At 43.4% G+C, this 25,368-nt stretch overlaps 1 protein-coding gene across 2 annotated transcripts; it reads left to right on the top strand.

Annotated features, from left to right (window-relative positions):
* Window positions 1-846: 846 nt before the first annotated feature.
* Window positions 847-24,703, top strand: Slamf6 (SLAM family member 6). 2 transcript variants are annotated; one of them, XM_021231907.2, is made up of 8 exons: window positions 850-1,333; window positions 15,136-15,486; window positions 18,976-19,239; window positions 19,650-19,760; window positions 20,095-20,124; window positions 21,045-21,127; window positions 22,440-22,511; window positions 23,333-24,703. In XM_021231907.2, exons 1-8 carry the CDS (start codon window positions 1,249-1,251, stop codon window positions 23,372-23,374), a joined length of 1,038 nt encoding a protein of 345 aa, XP_021087566.1. In that variant the 5' UTR covers window positions 850-1,248; the 3' UTR covers window positions 23,375-24,703. The 2 variants fall into 2 exon arrangements, with proteins under 2 accessions (XP_021087567.1, XP_021087566.1); XM_021231908.2 differs by lacking the exon at window positions 18,976-19,239 and having other exon boundaries at window positions 847-1,333.
* The last annotated feature ends 665 nt before the right edge of the window (window positions 24,704-25,368 follow it).

Genomic DNA, 25,368 nt, shown 5'->3' with positions numbered 1-25,368 from the left:
CCAATATGGTGTATCAAGTTACAATAAGACTAGGCAACTCCCCTCATATTAAGACTTAACTAGGCAACTGGGAAACAGGCATAGGACTGAACTAGGACCCCTGAATACGGGTGACAATGGTAAGGCTTGGGCAGTGGGACCAAGATCTAACTATAAAGTGTAAACTGACTTTGTGGAGCCCATTCTCTATAGAGAGATACCTTGCTCAGTCTAGAAATGTGGGGGAGGGGCAACTTGGGCACCTTGGTCCTGCCTCAACAAGGTGATGGGACAGACTTAGGGTAAGCTGAGAAGCAAATGGGAAGTGGGATGGTGGAAGGAGGGGAGTGTGGGAGGAGAGGAGGGAGGGAAAACTGGGATTGGAATGTAAAACATAAATCAATTTAAAAAAAAAAAGGCAACCCAGTAGGAGAAAAGGCATCCCAAATTCAGGCAAAAGAGTCAGAGACAGCCGGCCCCCACTCCCATTGTTAGGAATCCCACAAAAACACAGAGCTAACGAACCATAAATATATGCAGAGGGCTAGGTCAGTCCCATGCAGGCTCCCCGATTGTCACTTCAGTCTCTGTGAGCCTCTGTGAGCCCAGGTTAGGTTGACTCTGAATCTTCTTGAGGTTTTCTTGACCCTTCTGACTCCTACAATACTTCCCATCTTCCAAAGGATCCCAAGTTCAGTCTAATGTTTGGCTGTGGGTCTCTGCATCTGTTTCCATCAGTTGCTGGATGAAGCCTTTCTGATGGCGATTATGCTGGGTGCCTGTCTATGGGTATAGCAGAGTATCATTAGGAATTATTTCATTGACTTTCCCCCCTCCCCTCCCCCCCCCCCCGATGTATTTGATTCTATCCTAGGTCTCTGGGCTATCCAGCCTCTGGTTCCTGGATCTCCAGGCAGTGCCAGGCGTGGGCTCCTTCTTGTGGCATGGGTCTCAGTCTGGCTCAGTTAGTGGTTGGCCACTCCCACAATTTCTGTACCACCTTTACTTCAGCACAGTTTCAGGCATGACAAATTGTAGGTCGCAGGTTTTGTGGCTGAGTTGGTGTCCCAATCCCTCCCTTGGAAGTCTTGCCTGGTTACAGGAAGTGGCCAGTTCAGGTTCTGTATCCCCCATTAGTCTTAACTTATACAAGGTATTTCTATAGGTAATGTGTGAAAGTGAAGATCGTTAACCAAAGGCTTGCTAACATAGAGGAAGAGCTCTCATCACCAGAGGAAAAGGAAGTCTCAGTGACAAGCTGGTGACAGAATGGTTGTCTCAAGGACTCCAGCGCCTGACTCCGCCGGTCAGATGATGGTCTGGCTGTTCCCACTTGTCTTCTGCCTTGGCTCAGGTAAATGTGGACACCGATATTGTCGCTGAGTGAGTTCCTTCTTTGGGACAGCTCGCTCAGTTTAAATCGTCTAGATCAGGCTGACTGCCTGGATCTTTGTCAGAGACTGAGGAAGTCCAAGGTAGTTCATAGCAAACTGCTTCCCTCAGACTGCTGGGGGACTGATTTGGGGCAAAACTTCAGCTGGGCCTGATTGAAAGGGGGTGTTTCTGGGCATGGAAAATGAGTCTTTGTTTGTGACCAGCATGTGATACAAAAATAAGTTTAAGGAAGAATAAATCTTCAGCATTTTAACTGCTGTGATACTGTGTAACTTCAGGGGGATTCATTATCTTTTCTGAACTTCACTTTTCACTCAAATACTGAAAACCCAGCACTGCAGTTAGGAAGGGACTGGCTGAGTCTGCTTCTTCTCCTGTTGTCTGTTACACAGAGAGCAAGAAGGCTCACATGTTTAAGAAGTCACAGGATGGCATCTGGGCTGAAGTGCAGTGTTCTAAGAAAGGGTACCAAGGGCTCCTAACTCAGACCAAACCTGGGGGAGTTCACTGAAAAAAAATGGCTAGCATTTATTTTGCTCCAGAAATGGGCTAGATATTAAACATGCATTATATTTAGAAGTCTTATGGCATGTGTGTGGATTTATTCTATTAATAGCTTCATATTGACACAAGGAACTAAGACTACAATAATTTGAATAACTTGTCAAAATTTCATTAGCCAGCAAGAGGCTGAAAAAAACAGTTGACTAAACCTATCAGTAACACAAGAAAAATCAAGACATACTGCAGACATAGAACTAACTAGATTAATTGACAACAGAAATAAGAGGAAAGGAAGATTCATTAGGTCATTTGATAGCCATTCATTAAATGCCTACTGGATCGATAGCACTGTAGTAGTTTCAGGAATTACATCAGGACCAAAGTCAACAAAATTTCTGTTCTTATGGAATTAACATATTGGCAAGGAAACACATCGAAACAAGTATAATGTACACTGGCCAGCAACAAATAATCTTGAAGAAATGAGTGAGAAAGAGAGAAAAAACAGAGAGGGGGGGAAGGAAGTCCCATTGCAGACAGGATAGTCAAAGATAGAGTCAGTGATAGGATGGAGGACTGGCCACGAGGAGGAAGGTCAGCTCCTCTTTGGATATGTTTTGTGTTATCAGTGCAGTAGCTGAGAGGAGTTTCCTGAAAGCAGCTAGAAACTGAGGCACAAGGCTAAGGCTGAGAATAGAGACTAAGTCAAACTAGGGAGAACAGAGGAACAAGGACAGAACCTTGGGAAATACACACAAGATGTAGAGAAAGATGACAGTTATTGTAGTCGCATCCATGTTGCCACTTCCTGACCAGGGACCAAGTAGCAACTTGAGTTTTTAACCTCACGTTTATCTCTGTAAAACTGGAAATTTCTGAGAGTCCTCTTATTAAAACCCTTCCTCCATCTCTCTGTGGGTTCTTATAACAAGCCTGTGAAATGTGAGGCTCAGTCCCCATGTGTGGTTGACCAAACAAGGTGCATAACCTATGTAACAGCTCACTGCCACACAGCTGTGGGGGAGGTTGTAAAGTAAGAACATGGTTGACTGCATCTGCAGGAGACAGATGCAGGTGGTCAGAAACCTCTAGGTGGAGCGGAACTGTGGTTGCTGGGGTGGAAAGTGAAGAGGCTGGTTCCGAGGTAAAACTAGTCAGGACACCAAAAACAAGGGACTGCTCTGAACTGGGTGGTGAGGAAGAACTTTCTGGAATGGGTGAAAAAGATGTGCGGTTAAGTAGGGAAGGAATCAAATACAGAAACATGGGAGGGAGAGGGGAAGGTATAGGGGAAGAGTTTGGAGTAAGTGAGGAAAAACAAGACCGCTATAGCAAGTATGTAGGCCAAAGATGCTCTCAGAGCAGATGGAGAGAATGACTCAATTACTAGCTTTCAGGTAGGTGAGACACATCCTGATTAGATTAGGCTCAAAAGCTAAACCATATTGGAAATCTAATCTTATTTTCCTTTTTGTGTTCATATATGAGCTTTTACTTATTCTTGTGTGTTTACAAATCTGTGTGGGCAAGTATGGAGCATTAATTGAGTGGCTTCAATGGCTGCTTCTCTCTCTACCTTCATTTTTTGAGGTTGGGCTCTCAATGAACCCAAAGCTTGCTCATTTGGCTAGGCTGACTGAGCAGTAAACCTCAGGTCTCCCTCTGCCTCCCCAGGGTTCCTCCTGCCTCCCCAGGGCTCCCTCTGCCTCTCTGCCTCCCCAGGGCTCCCTCTGCCCCCCAGGGCTCCCTCTGCCTCCCCAGGGCTCCCTCTGCCTCTCTGCCTCCCCAGGGCTCCCTCTGCCCCCCAGGGCTCCCTCTGCCTCCCCAGGGCTCCCTCTGCCTCTCTGCCTCCCCAGGGCTCCCTCTGCCTCTCTGCCTCCCCAGGGCTCCCTCTGCCTCCCCAGGGTCCCTCCTGCCTCTCTGCCTCCCCAGGGCTCCCTCTGCCCCCCAAGGCTCCCTCTGCCTCCCCAGGGCTCCCTCTGCCTCTCTGCCTCCCCAGGGCTCCCTCTGCCTCTCTGCCTCCCCAGGGCTCCCTCTGCCTCCCCAGGGCTCCCTCTGCCCCCCAGGGCTCCCTCTGCCTCCCCAGGGCTCCCTCTGCCTCTCTGCCTCCCCAGGGCTCCCTCTGCCCCCCAGGGCTCCCTCTGCCTCCACAGGGCTCCCTCTGCCTCTCTGCCTCCCCAGGGCTCCCTCTGCCCCCCAGGGCTCCCTCTGCCTCCCCAGGGTCCCTCCTGCCTCCGCAGGACTGAGATTACAGCACTGGCTTTGCATTACATTCACCTGGCTTTGTACGTGGGTCCTGGGAACCTGAACTCAAATGGTCCTGAGATTACAGCACTGGCTTTGCACTACATTCACCTGGCTTTGTACGTGGGTCCTGGGAACCTGAACTCAAATGGTCCTGCTTGCATGGCAAGCACTTTGCCAGTTTATGCATCACTCCAGCCCCTTCATTCCCTTTAACTCATTTCCTTGGGGGCAAAACCAACTAACCATGTGACATGACAGTTGTACTCTTTGATGCACAGCAGCTGTGATTACCAGCACAAGACGTGCACAAAATTAGGCCTAACAATGTTCTGTCAAAGAGATAGAGGAGACCAATCAGGCCCATCCCTTCCCTCAGGGACTTTTAAGTGGTTAATGGTTGGGGAGGGGGAAGCTTTCCTTGGTGGTGTGGCCACTTGTCAGATGTCCTAGTGTCTGTATATAATCCCTTACCCATGTTCTCGTAAGCAACCCTAAGAAACTCATTGGTTCATCAGAGAAAAAAAGGAAAGAAAAATAGAAGATGGGTTAGAAGAAGGAGATTGATTAACAGGAGTGAAAAGGGGTTCAGAGATGGTACTGTGGGTAAATATGATCAAAATATATACATGTATGAAAATGCATTAAAACCTATTACCGCTGGGCGGTGGTGGCGCATGCCTTTAATCCCAGCACTCGGGAGGCAGAGGCAGGCGGATCTCTGTGAGTTCAAGGCCGGGCTGGACCGACAGCCTCCAAAACAATACAGAGAAACTTGAGAATTTTATTAGACTGGAAACTCTGAAAGAAAGTTATAAATATCTGCATTTCTAACAAACTCCCAGGTGCTATCAGAGTTGCCTGCCTGTGGACCACACCTTGACTGGACCACACCTTTACTAGCAAGGTTCTGAACCGTAGTCACACTGAAATTAGTGCCAGAGGGAAACAGGAACTAACTCTTTGGGTGGGTATGAAGGAGGCAGACACAGGTACTCTGAGGCCCAGGGAAGAGCAGTGACTGGATGTATAGGTAAAGGAAAAACACGTGGGCTGGCTCTGAAATCTCCTTCTCTCCTGCCCTCTTCCCTCCTCCCTTCTTCCTTTTATTTTGCAGCTAAGGCTCTGACCTAGAGCCTTGAACATGCTATCATTATGCCACTGAATTACACCCGCCGCCGCCCTGGTTCTGACATTTTTTGAGTCAAAAGTGTGTATAGTTCTACTGCTAACAGATTGTTTTGTTGTCCAATGCCTCCCCCCACCCCAGTACCGTTATCGTCTCTTTAACAACCATCTGCATGTTCAAATGGTTGCTTTACCTCATCAAAGACGGTGCTGTTTCACTTTTTGTTGTCACGCTCAAAGACACGTGACTTTCCAGGGCTCAGACCCTGTGTTCTGTCCCCTCTGTGGTCTCCAGCCTTCCGTGCCTCATACCTCTCCGCTTTGGGTCCCTCACTGCAGATCTAGCTCAGTTTGCTTCTTTTGCTCACCCTAAGGCCTTTCTTTGGTAGTTTCAAGAAGAAATGTGCATGGCATGTGTGCTGCAATCATCGAGCCTATTGTTTCCAAATATCCACGCTCAGAAAGAAAATTTCAGGCTGGGGATGTAGCTCAGTAGTAGAGTTTGTGTTTCGTTTCCTTTGGATCACACCCAACAGAGAGAGAAAGCTGTTTTTCTTCCTGTCCCCATCTCCTAAACCAACCCCAATATGCTTTCTGCATCCATTGAACAACTAAATGAAAGCGTACAATGACTGACCTATTGTGTCTCATCTAACAGAATGTTAAGGATCTGCTGCTAAGATACTGTTTCCTAACACTCTTGATACACATTCTTTTTTAATTTTGGCACAATATTTACCTTTTTTCTTTCATTACTTATGTTTTTGGTATCAGATCTAAGAATCTATTGTCAAATATCATTAATTGATATTTTCAAGATCATTAATAATGACCCCTACGGTTGTTTATAGTTCAAATCCAGAGCTTTTTTTTCTTTTTTTTATTATAAACAAGCTTGCTTCACATGTCAATCCCAGCTCCCTCTCCCTCCCCTCCTCCCCCACCCCCCTTCAACTCCCCAACCCCCCACCCAATCCCCACTCCACTCTCCAGGGAGGGTGAGGCCCTTCACGGGGGATCTCCAAAGTCTGTCATATCATCCGGGGCAGGGCCTAGGCCCTCCCCCATGTGTCCAGGCTGACACAGCATCCCTCCACATGGAATGGGCTCCCAAAGTCCATCTGGATGCCAGGGATAAATATTGATCTATTGCCTGAGGTTCCAAAGAATGCCAAGGCTCCTCACTGACACCCACATTCAGGGGATCTGGAAAAGTCCCATGCTGGCCTCTCATCTATCAGTCTGGGGTCCAAGACCTCTCCCCTGTTCAGGTCAGCTGTTTCTGTGGGTTTCACCCGCCCAGTCTTGACCCCTTACTCATCACTACTCCCTCTCTGCAACTCATTTCCAAGAGTTCAGTTCAGTGTTTAGCTGTGGGTGTCTGTCTCTGCTTCCTTCAGCCACTGGATGAAGGCTCTAGGATGGCATACAAGAAGTCGTCAATCACATTATCGGGGAAGTGCATTTAAGGTAGCCTCTCCAGTATTGGTTAGATTGCCAGTTGGTGTCATCCTTGTAGGTCTCTGGAAATCTCACTAGTGCCAGATCTCTCTTCAAACCTATAATGGCTCCTTCTATTATGGTATCTCTCATCCTGCTCTCCTCTTTTCTTCCCCTGACTCAACCTTCCTGCTCCTCCATGTCCTCCTCTCCCCTCCTCTACACCCTCTCTCCTTCTCCCCACTCCCTCTCCCCACCCCCCCCACCACCACGACCCCTAATGCTCCCAACCCCCTCAGGAGATTCTGTCCTGTTCCCCTTCTCTGGGGTATCATGCATATCTCTCTTAGGGTCCTCCCTGTTTCCCAGACTCTCTGGCTGTGGGATTGTACAGATTCAACACAATCTCCATCAAAATACCGGCACAATTCTTGACAGACCTTGAAAGAATAATAATCAACTTTATATGGAAAAACAAAAGACCCAGGATAGCCAAAACAACCCTGTACAATAAAGGAACTTCCAGAGGCATCACCATCCCTGACTTCAAGCTCTAGAACTATAGTCCTGAAAACAGCTTGGTATTGGCACAAAAATAGACAGGTAGACCAATGGAATCGAATTGAACACCCTGATATCAACCCACACACCTACAAACACTTGATTTTTTACAAATCCAGAGCTTTATTGCATGCTAAGCAAGTGCACTGCCACTGGCTGTATTCCCAGTCAAGCCCTTAGGTTTTCTTCTACAAGTTGTGTAGATTTAACTCTTACAGATACTTGACATAGTTTGAGTTTTGTTGAGACAAGGATTCACTTGTAATCTTGGCTGGCCTAGAATCACTATGTTAGACCAGGCTGGACCGGAACTTAGAGAGAGCTTCCTGCCTCTGCCTCCAAATGTTGAGATCAATGGCATGCACTGCCACACCCAGGTGTAGTTCAAGTTGGTGTGAGAGACATGAACTTAGCTTCTTCATTCTTTTGTATCTGGATATCCATTTGTCCCAGTGTTTTTTCTTTTTCTTTCTTTCTTTTCTTTTCTTTCTTTCTTTTTTTTTGCATAAGGATAGCAACTAATTCTTTAATTTTTCACATTTGGAAATATTTATCTGCCTGAGGATTATTGTTTTATAACTAAAAGTTTTGGTTTGGTAAAGGAACTTGAATAATTGCATAGTATCAACTTCTTTTCAGCTTAAAAGCTAAAAATAAAATAATGAAAATCTGATGCTAGGATCTTGCATATATGACAGAACATGTGGCATTTGTCTTCTTAGGTCTTATTTCATTCAGGAAAATTTTGGTTCCACCCATTTTCCTTAAATTATCATAATTTCATTTTTCCTTATAATTGAATAAAAATTCTATCATGTATATGTATGACATTTTAATTATTCATTCATCTATCAATGGTCACCTAGGGTGAATCCATTTCCTAGCTATTGTGAACAAAGCATCAGTGGGCATAGTTGTGTAGGTTCTCTGTGGTAGGATGTGGAATCCTTTGGATATATACCCTATAGTGCTATTGCTAAAACATATGACGGTCCTATTTTTAGTATATTTGAGTATACATTTACATTCCCACTAGTAATGGACGAGGCTTTCTCTTTCCCCACATCGTCAACCTTTGTAGTCATTTGTATTCTTCAAGCCATTCTGATTGGCCTGAAATGGAATCTCAAAATGTTTTTGATTTTCTTTGCCCTCATGAGAGAAGACATTGGACACTTTATATAAAGTATTTATTAGTATTCTGAATTTCTTCTTTTGAAAAATTCTTTGTTTCCACAGCCCATTTTTGATTAGGTTATTTGGTTTTTGATGTTTAGTTTCTTTAGTTCTTTGCATATTCTAGATATTAATCCTCTACTGGGATATATGACTGGTAAATATTTTCTTCCATTGTGAAAGCTGTTTTGACATTTGATTAATAGATTCATTTGCTATTTAGAGACTTATTTTCTTTGAACGTTCCATACATCTATACAATGTTCGTTGGTCACACCCATTCACCTTGTCCTCTCTCCCACACACACACACCCACTTTACCTCCCTCTCAGCTTCAGGTTATCCCTTTTTCTTCTTTCATATAGGCTGCTATTAGTGGCCCTCTGAGTCCAATCAGTGCTTCCCATATGCAGTGTGTGGCTATCCACTGGGGCATGAACAATCTACTATTAGCCACATCTCCAAAGGAGGGTGACTCTCCCTCGACAGCCATCAGCTGTTGTTAGCCCCTCTGGTATGTGTGAAATTTTGACTGTCTTCTCTTCTGCAGGTAACCGCAGTTGCTCTAGGTGGTTATATACAATATCCCTTTTACGTCTAGAAGTCAGTTTTTCACAGCTCTTGCATTCTTTTCTTCCCTCTTCTTTGAAGTCCCTGAGCCTTGCATGGTGAGAAATTGATACAATTGAGCACCCAGAGTTGTTTATACCCAGTACTTTGGCCAGTCATGAGTCTCTGCATTAACTACCTGTTACAAAAAGAAGCTTCTCTGACCAAAGTTGGGAACAGCACAAATCTGTGGGTATAAACGCTAGCAAACAATAGTATATTCCTCTTCCTTGCCCAGGGCCTATAATTTCCCCCATCAAAGTCTTTGAACCATGATAACATATCAGGTACAAAATCTTTCCTGTGGAGCAGGCCTTATGTCTGATCGGAAAATAGTTAGTTACCCCCCATAACTTTTCATGCTATGACTGAACCAGAAGGCCTATCTTGTCCACATGTCAATGTTGCAGTAAACAGGTTCCAGCACTGGGAGAGACCATTGATATCTTTTCTCCCCTAGCAGCTTGCCGAGCACCTTCCGGCACTATGTAAGTTAGCCAGCAGGCAGAGAGTGTCCTGGTAACTTAGCAGCTGAGTTCCCTATGTCCTGTATCCCAAATAAATGGTATCGTCAGCAATAGGGTCTTACCATATTGTTATGGGGGACAACCAAGAACAATTTCAATAGCTGGTATGTTTGAGGCTCCTCTGGGGCCTCCCTGACCAATAACGTATGTGGGGTATCTGCCTGGAACTGAGAAGTTTTGTGGGGTGTTGTTGCTGTTCTGTAACCCTCTGAGATGCCTGCTGGAATGTTGACTGATTTTGTTGGCTTGATCTTGTACAAGTAACCATGAGTGAAACTGTAATGTCATGTCTATAAATCAGCATTGCATAACACCCCTCTGCATTCTCTGTCTCTTACATTCTTTCCACATCATCTTCCCTGATGTTTCCTGAGCTTGTGGGGTTGAAATAGATGTCCTATTTAGGGATGAGCCCTCAACAGTAGTCCCTTACTTCCGCCATTTGACTATGAGTCATTGCATAGTCTGTTGTCTATAACAGAAGCTTCTCTGGCCAAGGTTGGTACTAATCTATGTACCCCTAGCTATGTTGTTCTTTGGGATGCTATTGTAAGTGGAATTTGTTTTCTTCATTCCTTTTCTAGATTGTATTTCTCTACACTAGCAATGAAGAACAAACACTGGATTTTCTTAAGGTTTTGTTTTTGTTTGCTTGTTGAGACAGTTTCTCTTTTCATAGCCCTGGGATCCTGGAGATCACTATGAAGACTAGGCTGGCTTTGAACTCATGGAGATTCACTCGCCTTTGCCTCTTAGTGCTGAGATTAAAGTTATGAGCCACCACACCCAGCCAAACTGGGTGTATAACCCCATAGTGTTTTTCAGTTCTGTTTGTTGATATTTTGTTAAGGATTTTTCCACATTCAGTCCAGCAGTGGTTTTCAACCTATAGGTCACAATCATTGGAAAACACATATTTCCAATGGTCTTAGGAACGCCCAACCATAAATTTGTTTTTGTTGCTACTTCATAACTGTATTTTGCTACTAAACAGTGTCTCAGTTCCTAAGACCATTGGAAATATGTGTTTTCCAAAGGTCAACGCCCACAGGTTGAGAACTACTGGAGAGTTAGAATTTTTGTTTGTTTGTTTGTTTTCTTCTTCTTTCTTTCCTTACTTTCCTTTCCTGATGTCCTTGGCCTTGTTAAATTGTTGACTTGAGATTTTCCTTCTTTCTTACTGTAAGCATTTGTAGCTGTAGACGCTCCTCTGTTCCGTGCCTTAGCTTATCCCTAGGTTGTAGCACCCTGTGCTTTCCTATCCACACCTCCCAGGATACAGTCTAACTCCACCCTGGTTTCCTCTCTAGTCCAGTGACTGTTTTAGACAATGGAGTCTGACTTCCAGATTATTTGTGCATTTTTTGTGTTTCTTTCTGGTTTTGATTTCTGGTTTTATTTCATAGCAGTCAAAGAAGGGTTTTTTCTATTATTTAAGACTTTTCAAATGTTTTGAAATTTTCTTTGTGCCTTCACATAATCTGTCTTGGAGAATGATCCAAGAATCACTCAGGACCTATGAGATCAATTTGTCTTATAACTTTGAGACCAAGTTACTTGAAGTGTCTAAATATCGTCCTTTACCTATAAATCTCTTAAGCCTCATCCTTGCTTGCCTTGATGGCAGAAGAAATCCACCTCTACTCAAAACTGACACACTTGTGCTCCTGAGCCCCACTCGAGCTTCCTCCTCAGAAACAGCTCTGCGTTTTAAACATTCCTTTCCATCATATCTTTAAAGCCCTTCTCCATGCACTGTTCCCTTTTCTCTAAATTTACCAAGGGCTCTTGTTATCCTAATGAACACCTTTCCTTCATCCCACATCCATCTAAAAGTTCTGCTCTGTTTCTCTTCCTTTCTCTGTAAACTCGCTCGATAAATCAGTCTCCGCTTTCTTTCACTCTGAATTCATTGCCTGGGAAATAAAACATCCCGCTATATCCTTTTGACTATGAACAGACCTAAGTCTTCTAGGTTAGAAACATCAGGGTTTCTTGTGACTTTTTATTCATTTTCAACGCCTTCTTAGGCCTTCCTATGCCTTATCCTTCCTAAAACACTGTTTTCCATATACTTTTTTACTAATACTTTACTAAGTCAATTCCACTGTTCAAGTGACCCATTAAGACATTCTACATTCCAATTTCATTCTGAATAACTTTCATTGGATGCTCTGAAGTAACTTCTGGAGAAATAAGAAGCTATGCCAGACATTATTCATGTTCCCAGTCCATTGGGTGGAACATAAAAAGTATGAGATAATGATCCCAGATTTGATATCACCAAAGAACATCAGCACCCTCTCCATAGTCCAAGTGGTCTTCCAGTGGTTTGTAGAGTGGCAAAGGGATGCTTTCTATGCTCCCTGCCCTGCCAACACGCCAAGTAGCCTGCCACAGCCAGAGCCACCATAAAATGTCTTTCCAACTTCTACTCTTCTATTCTGACTCTACTCTTCCATACTTACTGCCAGCAGAGTACGTGGAAGTCCCAGAACATTAGTATCCACACCAAGGGGTTGGCCAGAGTGATTAAAAGCATCTGTGCCCAATCCAAGAAAAAAAATCCCGTGTTTCCTCTGGGTCAATCCACCATCACCTGGTGGTCTTTTGAACATGCTCAGTAACTTCTGATCTTCATGCACTATGAGCTTGTTGTCTCAAATATAGTTTTAGACCTGCAGGGAACTACTCCTACTGTTCCTCTGTCCGTGCACCTCTGTCTTCAACACAACTCCCTTCTCCTCCCCTTGTACCAGTGAAAACTCCCACAAATCAAAGCAGAGGCAAACAGGTATTTCAGCCATCTTTCAAAGATAAGTAACAACTTACCACGTAGAAATAAAGGGAAAAGCATTTCAGACAGAAGTGACATAGTACAAAGACAGCAGAGTCATTGAGGAAATTTACAAATTGCTGAGCAATGGGAAAGTCCCTGTTGTTATTCAAAATCTTCCTACAACATCACATTTTTCGGCTTCTTCCTTCATAGCTGTCCCTGGTCCACCACTCACTATTGGTGCTTCCACAGAGTACACACATACCTCCATATGTTCTTTATTTGTTTGACTTGAAACTGTGCTAAGCAATAAGAGTACACAGAAAACATCGAAGATGGTATAATAGTGATACTAAGACCATGCACAGCACTCAGGAGGCAGAGGCAGACAGATCTCTGTGAGTTCGAGGCCGGGCTGGACCAATAGCCTCCAAAACAATACAGAGAAACCCTGTCTCATAAAAAAAGAAAGAAAGAAAGAAAGAAAGAAAGAAAGAAAGAAAGAAAGAAAGAAAGAAAGAAAGAAAGGAAGAAAGGAAGGAAGAAAGAAAGAAAGAAAAAAGACCATGCAGAGGCAAACCTAATCCCAAGTCAATGCCTACCAAACCACACCATAGTTACTCATTCACCTGTCAGTCTTCTCTGCCAGATCACAAACCAGCAAATCAGTACTATCTTGTTCATACATACAACATATGTATTTCCCAGATCCAGATCAGAAGCAGACATACGAAGGGGAATCAATAATATGGTCTGGATGCCATGATTTCTAAAGTTTTCACCCATTAAACTAGCACAAAACTAAGTAAATAGTAGAATACATTTATTCTCTTTGACTAAACTAATAATCCAGGCATGGTGACACATGCCTCTAATCCCTAGGCCTCAGGAGTCTAAGGCAGAGGATGGCCAGTTTGAGGTTAGCCTGGGCTATATATATAAGACCTCGTCTCAAAACCACAACCACAAAAAAAAGCCTAATAATTTTGATCTATAAAATCAAGAGAACTTAAAGAATATGCTGGGTAGTGGGAGGAAGTGTTCCTGCTAAGTCCTAGGACTTCTGACAGTACAGACCTGTCTTACTTGGTTTTAATTTTAAGTAAGCAGATTACTACTTGAGGGAGCCTTTTGTACTCAAGACTTTGATTGTTATATTTTACTCATGTGATTCTGAGAGGAAAGAGAAGTCAAGATGACAAATAGCCATGTGTCGAAAGGCTGATGGGAAACATGCAGGGCAGGCAGGGATGTGTGGCAGCAATTCGGATGTGCCTGGAAACTGTACAGCAATTCAGGAAAGAAAGCAGAAGTGCGAGGTCATGTTAGGGCTGAGTAAGTGTCAGGATCCTCTGGGCCACCCCATAAATACACACACACACACACACACAGCTTTTCCCTAGAAAATAGGAGACACGCCGCCCTCCCCCACCAAGAAAGTTGACATCACAATCAGGTTTATTTGTTGACTGATAGTCAAACGTTTCCACAGACCCCATCATGTGTCAAACACTGTGCTGGAATATGAGATCAACCACTGTGAGACAAGTAAGCAAAGCTCTAGAAAACAGAGTGATGCGTGCTAAGAACTTGGCATTACTATGAACATAGTTGAGCAAGCGTCCTTGTGGTTGGTATACATGCATGCATGTGACAATCATGTAGCTTGGTCTCTTAGTAAGGCTTCTAACAGTGAGAGCTTAGCTGGCTTTTGGTAGTCTGTCCCCATGCTGGATGACCTGGCTGACGGATTTAGGGGAGGAGCTCAGTCCTGCCTCACTTGTTGTGCCATGTTTTGTGCAAGCCCATGGGAGTCCTTTCCCTTTCTGAATGGAGATGGAGAAGGAGTGGATGGGGAGGGGGGTAGTTGGGAAAGTGGAGGGGACAGGAGGAGAGGAGGAAAGGGAAACTGGTTGGTATGTAAAATAAATGAAAAAAATTTATTTAAATAATTAAATTAAATTTAAATAAATAAATTTTTTTTAAAAATTGGCATTGGCTCTAAAGAAACATTGTCTTTAAGAGTTGTAAGCACAGGCTGGAGTGATGATGCAGCAGTTAAGAGCATGGGCTGCTCTCTCAGAACTCTAGTTTGATTCTCAGCACCAACATGACAGCTCACAACTGTCTGTAACTCCAGTTCCAGGAAGTCCAACTCCCTTTCCTGGCTCTGTTATTTTTTAGAGGTACAACCAAGGAAAGTGAGTTTAACCTCTCTATATCTCAGTCTCTTTATCCATAAACAGACATTTTTTTATCTGCCTCAAAGACAGCTACCAACATCAAACGAAACAAAGCAGGCAAAAGAACTGCATAAGCAGTAAATCCCTATTATTGGCTCTCTGGGTTGCAAAAGCATGCTACAAAGACAGTCATTAGGCAAACTGTAAATGACTGGGGTGGCAATACTACCATCAGCAAAGACGTGTGACTGTTGGAGTTTGTGTCAAGGGGTTAATAAGGCTCCTTATCTGTCTCACAGATTGGTGCCAAAAGATTTCAAAGACTGAGGTCACAAAAGTATGACCAGCCAGGGTGAAAGTAGACCGTGGGCCAGGATCATCTAACTAGACCAATTGCCTGTTGACCAAGACTGGCAGATATTTTGCTGGGGGTGGAGCTACTGGGAGTGTAACTACCTACCACAACACTTCTAGCCCTTTTTATTCTCCCAACACACCTCTGCTGTGCTTCCAGAGAGCTTAAACAGACTGGCAGAATTAAGAGAAAGGATACAGGAATGGAAGGGGCTTACCGGGACAACTTGATAGCCTTCTCCTTCTGCGTTTACAGGGAATGAAGTTTCACAAAGCAACGAAAGCCCAAAGGTGGTGAATGGTGTTCTAGGAGGGTCAGCAACTCTTCTTCTGGAGCTTCCAACAGGAAAGGAGGCCAATCTCATCATATGGAATCACGAAGGAGAAGCATCACAAGTCACTACAATCCTTATCATCCAGCTAAATAAGTCTGGGACTCCACAAATCATACACAGTGATCTAAAGATGCGAGAGCGACTGAGCATCACCCAGTCCTACTTCTTGCAAATCAACAACCTCACAATGGCAGACGCAGGATTGTACAGAGCACAGATAAACACAAAAGACTCTAAACAGGACTTCTCTATTTTTACACTGAGGGTCTTCGGTGAGTCCAAATACAGCATTTAATCACATGTAAACTGAAAACAAATCCAAATCACATATGTCAACCTTGTGTGCCAACAAGAGTGCACTGTAGCCTAGTGATAATGAGGATGGCATTTAGCTTCACCTTGAGGTCCAGAAGTAGAACAGTTTGATTATACTGCACAGCTAAATAGAAACTTACAGCTTCCTACTCTCTACACCAGTGGCTTCACTTCCCCTTTCAACCGGAAGTGTGGAGTTAATAGAAGCAAAACACTCAAACTACCATAGGCAGTAAGATGACTCTGTAGGTAAAGGTGCTTGCTACCAAGGCTGATGACCTGAGTCCGATTTCCAGGACCCAGGTGGAAGGAGAGAATGAACTCCTACAAGTTGTCTTCTGACCTCTTTATGCATACCATGGCACTCATGTACACAGACACACACAGAGAGAAAGAGAGACAGAGATACACACACAGAGAGAGAGAAATGAAAGTAAATAGTTAAACTAACTAAATATTAGCTGGGCATGATGGTACACACCGTTAATCACAGCACTCCTGGGGGCAGAGGCAGGTGAATCTCTGTGAGTTCAAGGCCAGACTAGTGAATTCCAGGACAGCTATGTGGCTAGGTACAGAGAGTCTGTCTCAAAACAAACAAACAAAAAATAAATTAAAATTTAAATGTTGTTACATTTTTAAAAATAACTATGTGAATTGGGTTCCATACTAGACAACTTTAAAGACCACTGAGATTCTGTAATTTCGATCCACTTAAGAATCCACAAGGTCTAAAATTCATTTATACTCCTTTGACTAAAGATGCAGAATTCTTTAAAAGGCACCATTAAAATAAAATGTCTCCACAAATCAGTTGCCCTGTAACCTTTATATTTCCTGTATATTTGATGACTTTGTCTTGTTACGCTAGTCAAAGTCACATCACTAAAAGAACATGACACAGAACAAGTAAATAGGACTGAGATAAAAGGGTATTTGGAAATTTTCTGAGCAGAGAATTCCACAAAAAGGGGCCAGAAAGCCTCAGAACAATGTATTTGCTTCCTAAAGTAGCCAAAACAAAATTTCGCAACTTTCATGGCCTAAATAACATGAATCTTCTCTTGTGGAGTTCTAGGTATGGGCAGAAGGCCATCTGCTCTTGGTGTCGCTGCTTCTGGTTATTATAGTTCCTTGGTGTTCCTTGGCCATCTCTTTATATTCTGTCTTGTTTGTCTCAAATGTCCCTTTGCTCATTTTTAAGACTGACACTTGTCATTGGAAAGTCAGGGGTGACCTCCTCAACTAGTCTATAGAAAAGTTGCACAACCCCTTTATTCAAGTAAGATAGCATGAGTCTGGAATTAAAATGTGGGTGTCACTTTAGGGCTGTCCTCATTCCAGACATTACAGTCAGGATCACCTACCTGATTTGTGACCTTCAGAACACTGCCAGATTTCTGAGAGAACTGAAATGCATACAACAGAACACCTGAGAGTAGATGCCGCCTGCCAGGCTCTAGCACATGTGCTGGGACACCATTCTTTTGACACTGTTCAGGACACCATGGCTTCTACAGCAAGCAGGCTCCTTACACTTTCACTTTCACCTGGAGCACTTTCCCTTCACAGACTCATACACACAAAGATATGTGAGCTGTGCACCAAGCTTTTCCTCACCAGTGCAAAGGAATTTCCAAGGAGAAATGCAGTTTTTGTTCCTCAGACATTGACCACACTCTCTGTATGGTAAGATAGAGATAATAAGTCAGATGTTGGTGGCGCACGCCTTTAATCCCAGCACTTGGGAGGCAGAGGCAGGCGGATCTCTGTGAGTTTGAGGTCAGCCTGGTCTACAGAGAGAGTTCCAGGACAACTTCCAAAGCAATACAAAGAAACCCTGTCTCGAAAAACCAAAAAGTAAAAAATTTTTAAAAAGAGAGATAATCAAAACTTGATCTTCTGGATCATTCCCAATTCATCGGGAGTAACCCACTAGAGTTTAGTATTGGCTATGAAGACATGGTATGTTTATTCGTTGAATAGCAAGATGTACGCCATGGATAATGTAGAAGGCAATCTGCTATGCAACTAGAAAACATCAGTGAACAAAACAAAGGTTGTTGCCCTCATGAAACTCACAGTATACCAAATGCTAAGGAAGAAAGGATTGGAGCATCAGTGGTGGCAGGAAGCATGGTGCTAGGGGCCAAAACTAGGCCCTTGAGCAAGCTAGGAAGGCGCTCTATCACTGGATATACACCATGCCCAAGGAACCTTTTAAAGGAAGTGATCAGAACAGACCTCATTGAAAACATCACCTGACGTTTGAATCAACATCTATTGGCGTTAAGAGAATAGACATGCAGATATCTAGAGGGAGAGCCATGGAGAACAGATAACCAAGTTCATGTGTGCTCAAAGAGCATCCCTCAAGAAGGCTTGACATCAGTCCTCAGAATCCACATAAACATCTGGGAATGGTGGCAAACATCTGTAATCCCAGCTCTAGGGAGGAAGAGACAGGAAAACTCCTGGAGCTTGTTGGGCAGCTATGCTTGACCAACTTGGTAAGCTCCAGGTTGAATGAGAGACCCTGCCCCAAAATACAAGGCAGAGAATGAGAGAGGAAGACATGCAGCCCCATGCATGTGAGCATGTACCCATGCACACATGCACTACCACATGCACACGCCAAAAGAAAAGGCAGGAAGGTAGAGGATGTTTTTCACAGGTTGATGAGCAATGCCATGTGTAGCAGAACTTTGAGGGGCCACCAACCAACTCCCAAATCATTACTTGGAGACTTATCAGCAATTAAGAATGCTCAATGTCCTACTCTTATCACTTACATTTTGCCTCAGGGCTTTTAACCTTCCTTTCCTTCTATATATCTTATGTCTATATATGCTTCTCACGTCTGACCTGCTGGCAGCTGCCCGACTGACTCTGGGCATCTCCCTCATTCTCTTTTCTCTTCTCTTTCCTCTGTCAAGCCTAGATTTTTTTTCCTCCTACTTGGTCTCTCGGCCTGCCAGCCCCACCTATCCCTCTCCTGCCTACCTATTGGCTGTTCAGCTTATTATTAAACCAATCAGGTGCCTTAGGCAGACAAGGTAAAACAAATGCAACACATCTTTACAAAATTAAACAAATGTAGCACAAACAAATATAATTCATCTTTATGTCGTTAACAAATGCAGCAGAAACAAATGGAACACACCTTCCCATAGTTAAAGTAATATTCCACAGCATAAACAAATGTAACACATCTTTGCCTAGTTAAAGTATTTCACAACAATCATGTGTCCTGCTTTTTTAATGTGCATTGGTGTTTTGCCTGCATGTATGTCTATGTGAGAGTGTGGATCCTAGAGCCACAATCAGTTGTGAGCTGCCATGTGAGTGCTAGGAATTGAGTTAGGATCCTCTGGAAGTACAGTCAGTGCTCTTAACCACTGAGCCATCTCTCCAGCCCAAGCCTTAACTAAGGTCTTTTTACACAGAACGACTGAGTAACTTAGAAGTTACCAACCATACTCGCCTGTTTGAGAATGGAACCTGCGAGATCCACCTGACCTGTATTGTGGAGAATCCAAACCATACTGTCTCAGTTGGGTGGCAGGCCTCAGGAGGCATCTCTTTAGGGGAACCAAATCTCACTGTCTCCTGGGATCCAAAGAATTCCAGTGACCAGAGTTACACCTGCCAAGCTGAGAATGCTGTCAGTAATCTGTCCGTCTCTGTCTCTGCCCAGAGTCTTTGCAAAGGTAACTCCTGCCTTGGGTCTTCCTGGGAGCTTCAAGCATCTGTGTAGTGTTATAGCATGGATTCACAGCCTGAGCAAGGGCCTGGACAGTGGCAGTGGGAGGAGCCAAACTCCTGCAGGGAGACGGACAGGCAGGTTCTAAAACTCTCATCTGTCTCCCTCTTTCCTTCCCCAAGTCCTCTTCCAAGAGCAAAGCCTCAGGAGCCAGGATGGTTTCTCCCTCCCCCAGTCAGACCCTACTGCCCTGCCTCCACAAGGGACCCCAGAAAGCCTGATAGGGCCCCAAACTGGGAGCATAAATGGCCATACCTTAGGCAGCCCAGAAGAGACTCAGGAGAGGCCTAAAACAAGCTCAAAAATCATTTATGTATCCTAAGAAGTTCCACTTCTCTTTTTTCTTCTTCTTTTCAGGAGTTTTACCTAAGGAAAATCTACAGTGGCAACAAACGTATATAATTATTGGTACTTTGCTGGTTATAGTCATTGTGTGCCTATTCATATGTTTTTGGAAGAAAAGAACAGGTAAGTTTTCCTTCTGCCTTCTTCGATCTCTAGGACTGCAAGTGTTTAGGGTCTAGGGCCTCTGGTTGCCAAGGGCCAAGGGAGGGTAGATACAACCGCTGGCTAAAAGAAGGCATTGGGATGACCCCCTGGGCTGTGGCAGGCTTCTGTTAATATCTCAAAGGAGGTGTACATTGAGAAAAGCAGGACACAGCTTCAGGATACAGTTGCTCATCTGTCCTTCATTTGGGATCTGTTACCTGCAGCCTCTGGAAAGACACCTGCTGGGGAAGGAGGGAGAAAAAACTTCCCTCCCTGAAGTCATGCATTTCAGCTTCCTGCTTTTATTTTTCAGGTTCTCTTTTTTTGGCTAGCCAACATCCAGGTGAGCATCCATGCTCTTAATTACAAAACTTAAATCAGACATGAAGAGATAGATGAAAGAGGAGAGAGAGGGGCTGGCCAGAGGGCTGAACCCTATGGTGTCAGAGAGCCTGGTTTGTCACCATGAGACCTGTAGAGTTCCTCCCAAGCATGTGAGGGGCAACATGGTTTTCTGTAGCAAGGTCAAGATCGCTTACTTCCTTTCTGAGGGAGAAAACAAGTCCCAGTGAAAGGATCCATGAACCATCCACTATCACCCAGCTGGTTTCAGAGATAGAACTTAATCATGAAACACTCAAAACCAGGCTCCATGAATGTACAATTGATGTTCAGCCAAGGTTTAGACCCCAGTAGATAGAAACCATTAAAAAGGAAGGTGTGATAAAGAGATGCTAATGCAGGCTTATTTTCTAAGTCTCAGGCTGTGGGTTATAGTTTCAAGATACCATTGTTGAAGAAAGGGCACAAAGTCAGGAGTCAAAAACAATTGCATTCCAATTCCTGTCCTACTGCTTCCTGAGTGGTTTTGTACAGGTCTATTGAGCTCTCTTGAACCTGCAATTCTTCATCTCTAAAACAGTCAAATCTGTCACACTGCCTGTGAAAACAGCTTCTCCAGAGATCCTGTGGGTGGTGGTCTTTAGTCCATCATGTGTTGAGCATGAAGGAGTCGCTGAGACTGTAAGTCATAACACTGTCAACTCACCCAAGAAATAAAGTTAGAAATAGACCACACGAAAGTTCTTGTTTAGCCCAGAATTCCAAAGACTGGGAGGTGAGGAGGGCGTCCTTAAGGAAGAACAAGCTAGAAACAACTGCTTTGGAGATAAAAAGAATACTCTGGAGATCAGCAAGACCCAAGGTCCTATGGGAAGCAACCCTGTAGTCCCAGCACTGATAGCCATACCTTTTTTGTGTTAGCCATAGATTCCTCCCAGAACACAGATGCTCCAGGCTCTCCAGGAAGCAACACTGTGTATGCACAAGTCACTCACCCAGTGCAGGTAAGTCCTGTCCACTCACAAACTTGTCACCATAATCATCAACATTCTTTATTGGAGAAGGCAACCATAGGGCTGACCATCCCAGTGTCTGCCATGATCACTCCTAAGGGAATATTTACTCTTATTTGATTCCCAGTGTTCTCTAACTGTTTAATGTTCCAGTAGGTCTTATCCTTTCTGGGTAGGGACAACCTGCTTGAAAGTACAAATTAGATATCCTCCCTTTCCCTTGCTTCATGTAGTATGACACTCAATGAGCACATGAATAGATCAGAGGAGATTATACCCTAGGAGGAGCTGTCTTCCAGGTAGAGGGGTGCTAGCAGAGCCTAAAGTGGTCTCTCAAGAGACAAGGAGGGCAAGTCCTATAACCCCTTCACAATAAAGAGAACTAAAGCAAGAGAACGCCCACATAATAGGATGGCCTTGGAAAAGTGCCAGGAAATCCTCTGTCCCCACTACCTATGATTGAGACAATTGTGAGGACACTTTTCTGAATAACTAGACAGACTGGGGAGCCAGTTCTCACACTTTCTGAAAAATAAGCCAAAAGAATGTGGCATTCTTGAAATGGCCCAGCTAGAAGTCTTGGATTCCCCAAGCAAGCACTCCTGGCCAAGCTCATCACAGGCTTTATGGAGTAGGTTCCTAAAAGAGAAGACAATAAAGGGCATTCACACCACTTACTCAATTGTCATCCCCAACTCCTGGTGGGAGCAAGCTCTCCAACAAACCCATTTGTCAGTTTCTTTGGAAAAAAAAAACAGCATCATACCTTGGAGAGTTTCTGGGGCCTTAATTATTCTCTAAATATTAAAACCAGGAGTTCCTATACTTCTAGTTCCCGACAATGACCACAACGTGGTGACTGGGCCATTGGAATAACAGGGATAAGTGGAGCAGGCAAGGAGGGTGGCTCTAGTTACAGCTAATAAAAACTGGGACAAAAGATACGATGCAATAACTGTTTGGTATGCAAGTTTTTACAGACAGAGGGGAAGCAAGCGTAGACTCAGATGCAAGACAGGAATGTTTTAGTCCCTTCACACACGGCCACCTTTCTGGCTCTCTAGTTGGGACCTTTGGATTGATGGGATGTTGCTCTTCTACTTAGGTTGCTTTTCTACTTCTCAAGAAATGTTGCTGAAACCTCACAGGTTTGAACTGGTGGAACTTGGTTCCCACCTACTCCTGGCATGCCACTTCTTTCTCATCACAACTGTCTTCCCCCCAAAAATATATGTATGCATGTACCTCTTTTGTCTCCGTGAGAGCCAAATGCATAGAACTCTTTTGTTGTTGTTGTTTACAGGAAATGGAAATACCAAAATCTACAAAAAATGATTCTATGACAATTTACTCCATAGTTAATCACTCCAGAGAGGTAAATCCATGACTGCTTTATCTTCTTTTATTTTGTATGAGTGAATATGTGTTTAATGTATGTATGTGGTTTGTGCTTAGGTGTGTGAGGGTGAGAACCACCCCTTAGTCCCCTCCCCTACCATTCTCTATCATACTCCCATTAAACAGTGCCTCTCACTGAACCTAAAGCTAAACCTGTGCCAGAAAGCCTAAACACTCTCCCAACCTCTCCCCGCTAAAGTGCTGGCATTACAAGCATTGTGTAGCTTTTTAAATGGGGAATGGAGATTTGAACTCAAATCCTCATGCTTGCTCAGCAACCATATTCTTGTCAGCCCCTATGATCTTGTATTTTTTTATGCCTCTCCCAAACCTACAATTTTTCAAATAAAATAAAAGGTCCATTTTACATATATCCAAATACAGATACTAAAAAAAAAGAAAGTCTTGGGACATTACCAAAATATAAAATGTTATCTTGGGTCTGGTGAAATAACCCAGTGGATAAAGGGCAATTTTCATCAAGCTTATGACCTGAGTTCCATCCCCAGGAGCCACACTGTGGGAGTGAAACAACTACAAGTTGTCCTCTGTTTGTACGTACATACATACATACACAAACATATACAAACTCAATAAATAAATAGATGAAATATTAAATTACCTTTTTTTGGATTGCCTATTATAATTAACCTACTTGGTTTTTAATGAAACCCTAATTCATGTTGTCAATAGCGCTACTATCTTGACCAGCAGGGCTTTCGTGTCCTCTCTGTAGCCATGAAGGGTAGGCTATGGCCTACCTTACTAACCTACTTCTTTCTCTCCTCATAAAACAAGCCCATTTCTCCCAGGATCAATACTCTTAAGGACATCAAGTAAGTTGGTGAAGGACTTTAAAGGAATTCAGAAAGAATACATCTACTGATCCCTTGGAAGCGAACAGAGAAGCCTGGTTTCCTACTGGCAATGGAATCTGGATATCCAGGGTTATCATGTCAGACTTGATCCTGCGTATATAGGTCAGATGCTTGAAGAGTAGCAAGATCTCCAGTGTGGAACTCCAAAACTGCTTTCTAATCCACTCCAGGACAAATCCTGCTTTGGATAACACACCTACATGTTGTTTTCTCTTTGGTATCTAAACAGAGTTTTGACCAACAGATTATAATTCTGCAGGTAACGATTTCTCTCCTTCTAGAAGGCAAGTGAAATGTAATTGGTTGGAGAAAGAATATGGTACGTTGGTTAACTGTGTATGGGCCCACACTCATGTCCTACAAATCATTTACTAGGCAGGCCTCCTGGGATGTTATTGACACTTGAAGCTCATAGCCAAAAATAAGAAGAGAATAGCAATACATCAGGTCCATTGCTAAAGCCAGGAATCTAAGCCATACCTGATTACAGCCTCTCTGTCACCAAGCCCTTCAGCCTCTACCTCCAAAATATATTAAACATATCTATCTCTTTCCAACTTGTAGACCATCGTTCTATATCCAGCCCTCCCCATCTGGAACCTGAATACTCCAACAACCTCTAAACATCTCTTCTAGTTTTTCTCTTGTCTCCCTGCAGCCCATGGCCCAAAAGACAACCAGCAAAATGTCCCTAGTATATACAATCTCTTTCTCTCACCTGCTCATAACCATACAGACTCCTCGTTGCACTCAGTGTGAAAGCCAGTCTCCACGGCCCAGGATGGTCTGACAGTTCCCCAGACTCTGCTAGCATCACTCTCTCCATTCTCTGCTTGGCCTCTAAGACCTCTCAGCTCCTCTATGCGAGAAGAACAATCTCCTTATTACAGTCACTTACATCTGCCTCAAGGCCTTTCCTGTGCCTGTGGGTTCCTCCTATTCTTTAGATCTCTACTTAAACACTTTAGCTTCTGGAAGAGATCTTCCCATAGCACTCTACCTGAAGTAGGTTTCCTTATCATTCTCTTAAACCTTCCATGTTGTTTATCATGTCATTGAATATTTATTTTTATTTTTAATATCTGTTTCCCTCATTAGAACATAAATTAGTGGGATCAGAGACAATAATTATTTTATCGCTAATACATTGTGTTAATTAATTAATTACATTGTGTTAATTAATACCTAGCACATTGTAAGTGTTCAAACAATATTTTAATAAATGAATGCATGAATGCATGTGTAAACAGTTTGTGCAGAAATTAAATATATAACACAGTTGGCTCTGCAACTGTGGGTCACCTTCTCTGTATTCTATCAACTTCAAAGTGAAAATATTTGAGAAAAATATATACATACTTTTTCTTATTACTCCCTTGAGGTAGATATGGGTTCTATACTATTTATATGAGGAATTGGCATCTAGGGATAGCCTAGAACCATCTACCAGGAATACCAAGGGATGACTGCAAACCTGAAGCCCTTAGCATAGTGCCTAACACATTGAAAAGCTCAAGAAATATCGGCTCTAACTGCTAGTTTTGCCTGGTGTCATCTGGCAGGCATTCGTAGAATCCCAATGCTTGGGAAGTGGACTCGAGAGGATTCAATGTTGTCCTCAGCTACACAGAAAGTTCAAGGTCAGCCTGGGCTACATGAAACATTTTCTCAAAAAAAGTGATCTTATCACAGATGTTATCATCACCATTAAATTTTATTCTTCTGAAGTCATAGAATCTTCTTGAATAGCTTCAGCACCTAAGACAGAAGAATCCTAAGTTCAAGGCCAACCTGGGCTACATAGGAAGTTCCATGACCATCTACATAGCAAGACTCTGTCAAAAAAGTAAAATAAGATAAGAAAAGAGAAAGTACGCTGTTTGACTACATTCATGCAATTTCTTGCCTTTACTCAAGTTTCCCATTCTATTCTTTTACCCCATGTGCAAAACAATG

Source organism: Mesocricetus auratus, unplaced genomic scaffold (assembly GCF_017639785.1).
Source record: "Mesocricetus auratus isolate SY011 unplaced genomic scaffold, BCM_Maur_2.0 Super-Scaffold_100676, whole genome shotgun sequence".
Taxonomy (NCBI): Eukaryota; Metazoa; Chordata; class Mammalia; order Rodentia; family Cricetidae; genus Mesocricetus; species Mesocricetus auratus.
This window is presented reverse-complemented; position numbering and strand designations above follow the sequence as displayed.

Excerpts from the sequence above, each read along its gene's own strand:
- Slamf6 (XM_021231907.2), top strand. The coding sequence starts at position 1,249 with ATGGTTGTCTCAAGGACTCCAGCGCCTGACTCCGCCGGTCAGATGATG. Across the intron at positions 15,487-18,975 it reads TTTTACACTGAGGGTCTTCG|AACGACTGAGTAACTTAGAA; the intron begins GTGAGTCCAAAT and ends CTTTTTACACAG. Across the intron at positions 19,240-19,649 it reads TGCCCAGAGTCTTTGCAAAG|GAGTTTTACCTAAGGAAAAT; the intron begins GTAACTCCTGCC and ends TCTTCTTTTCAG.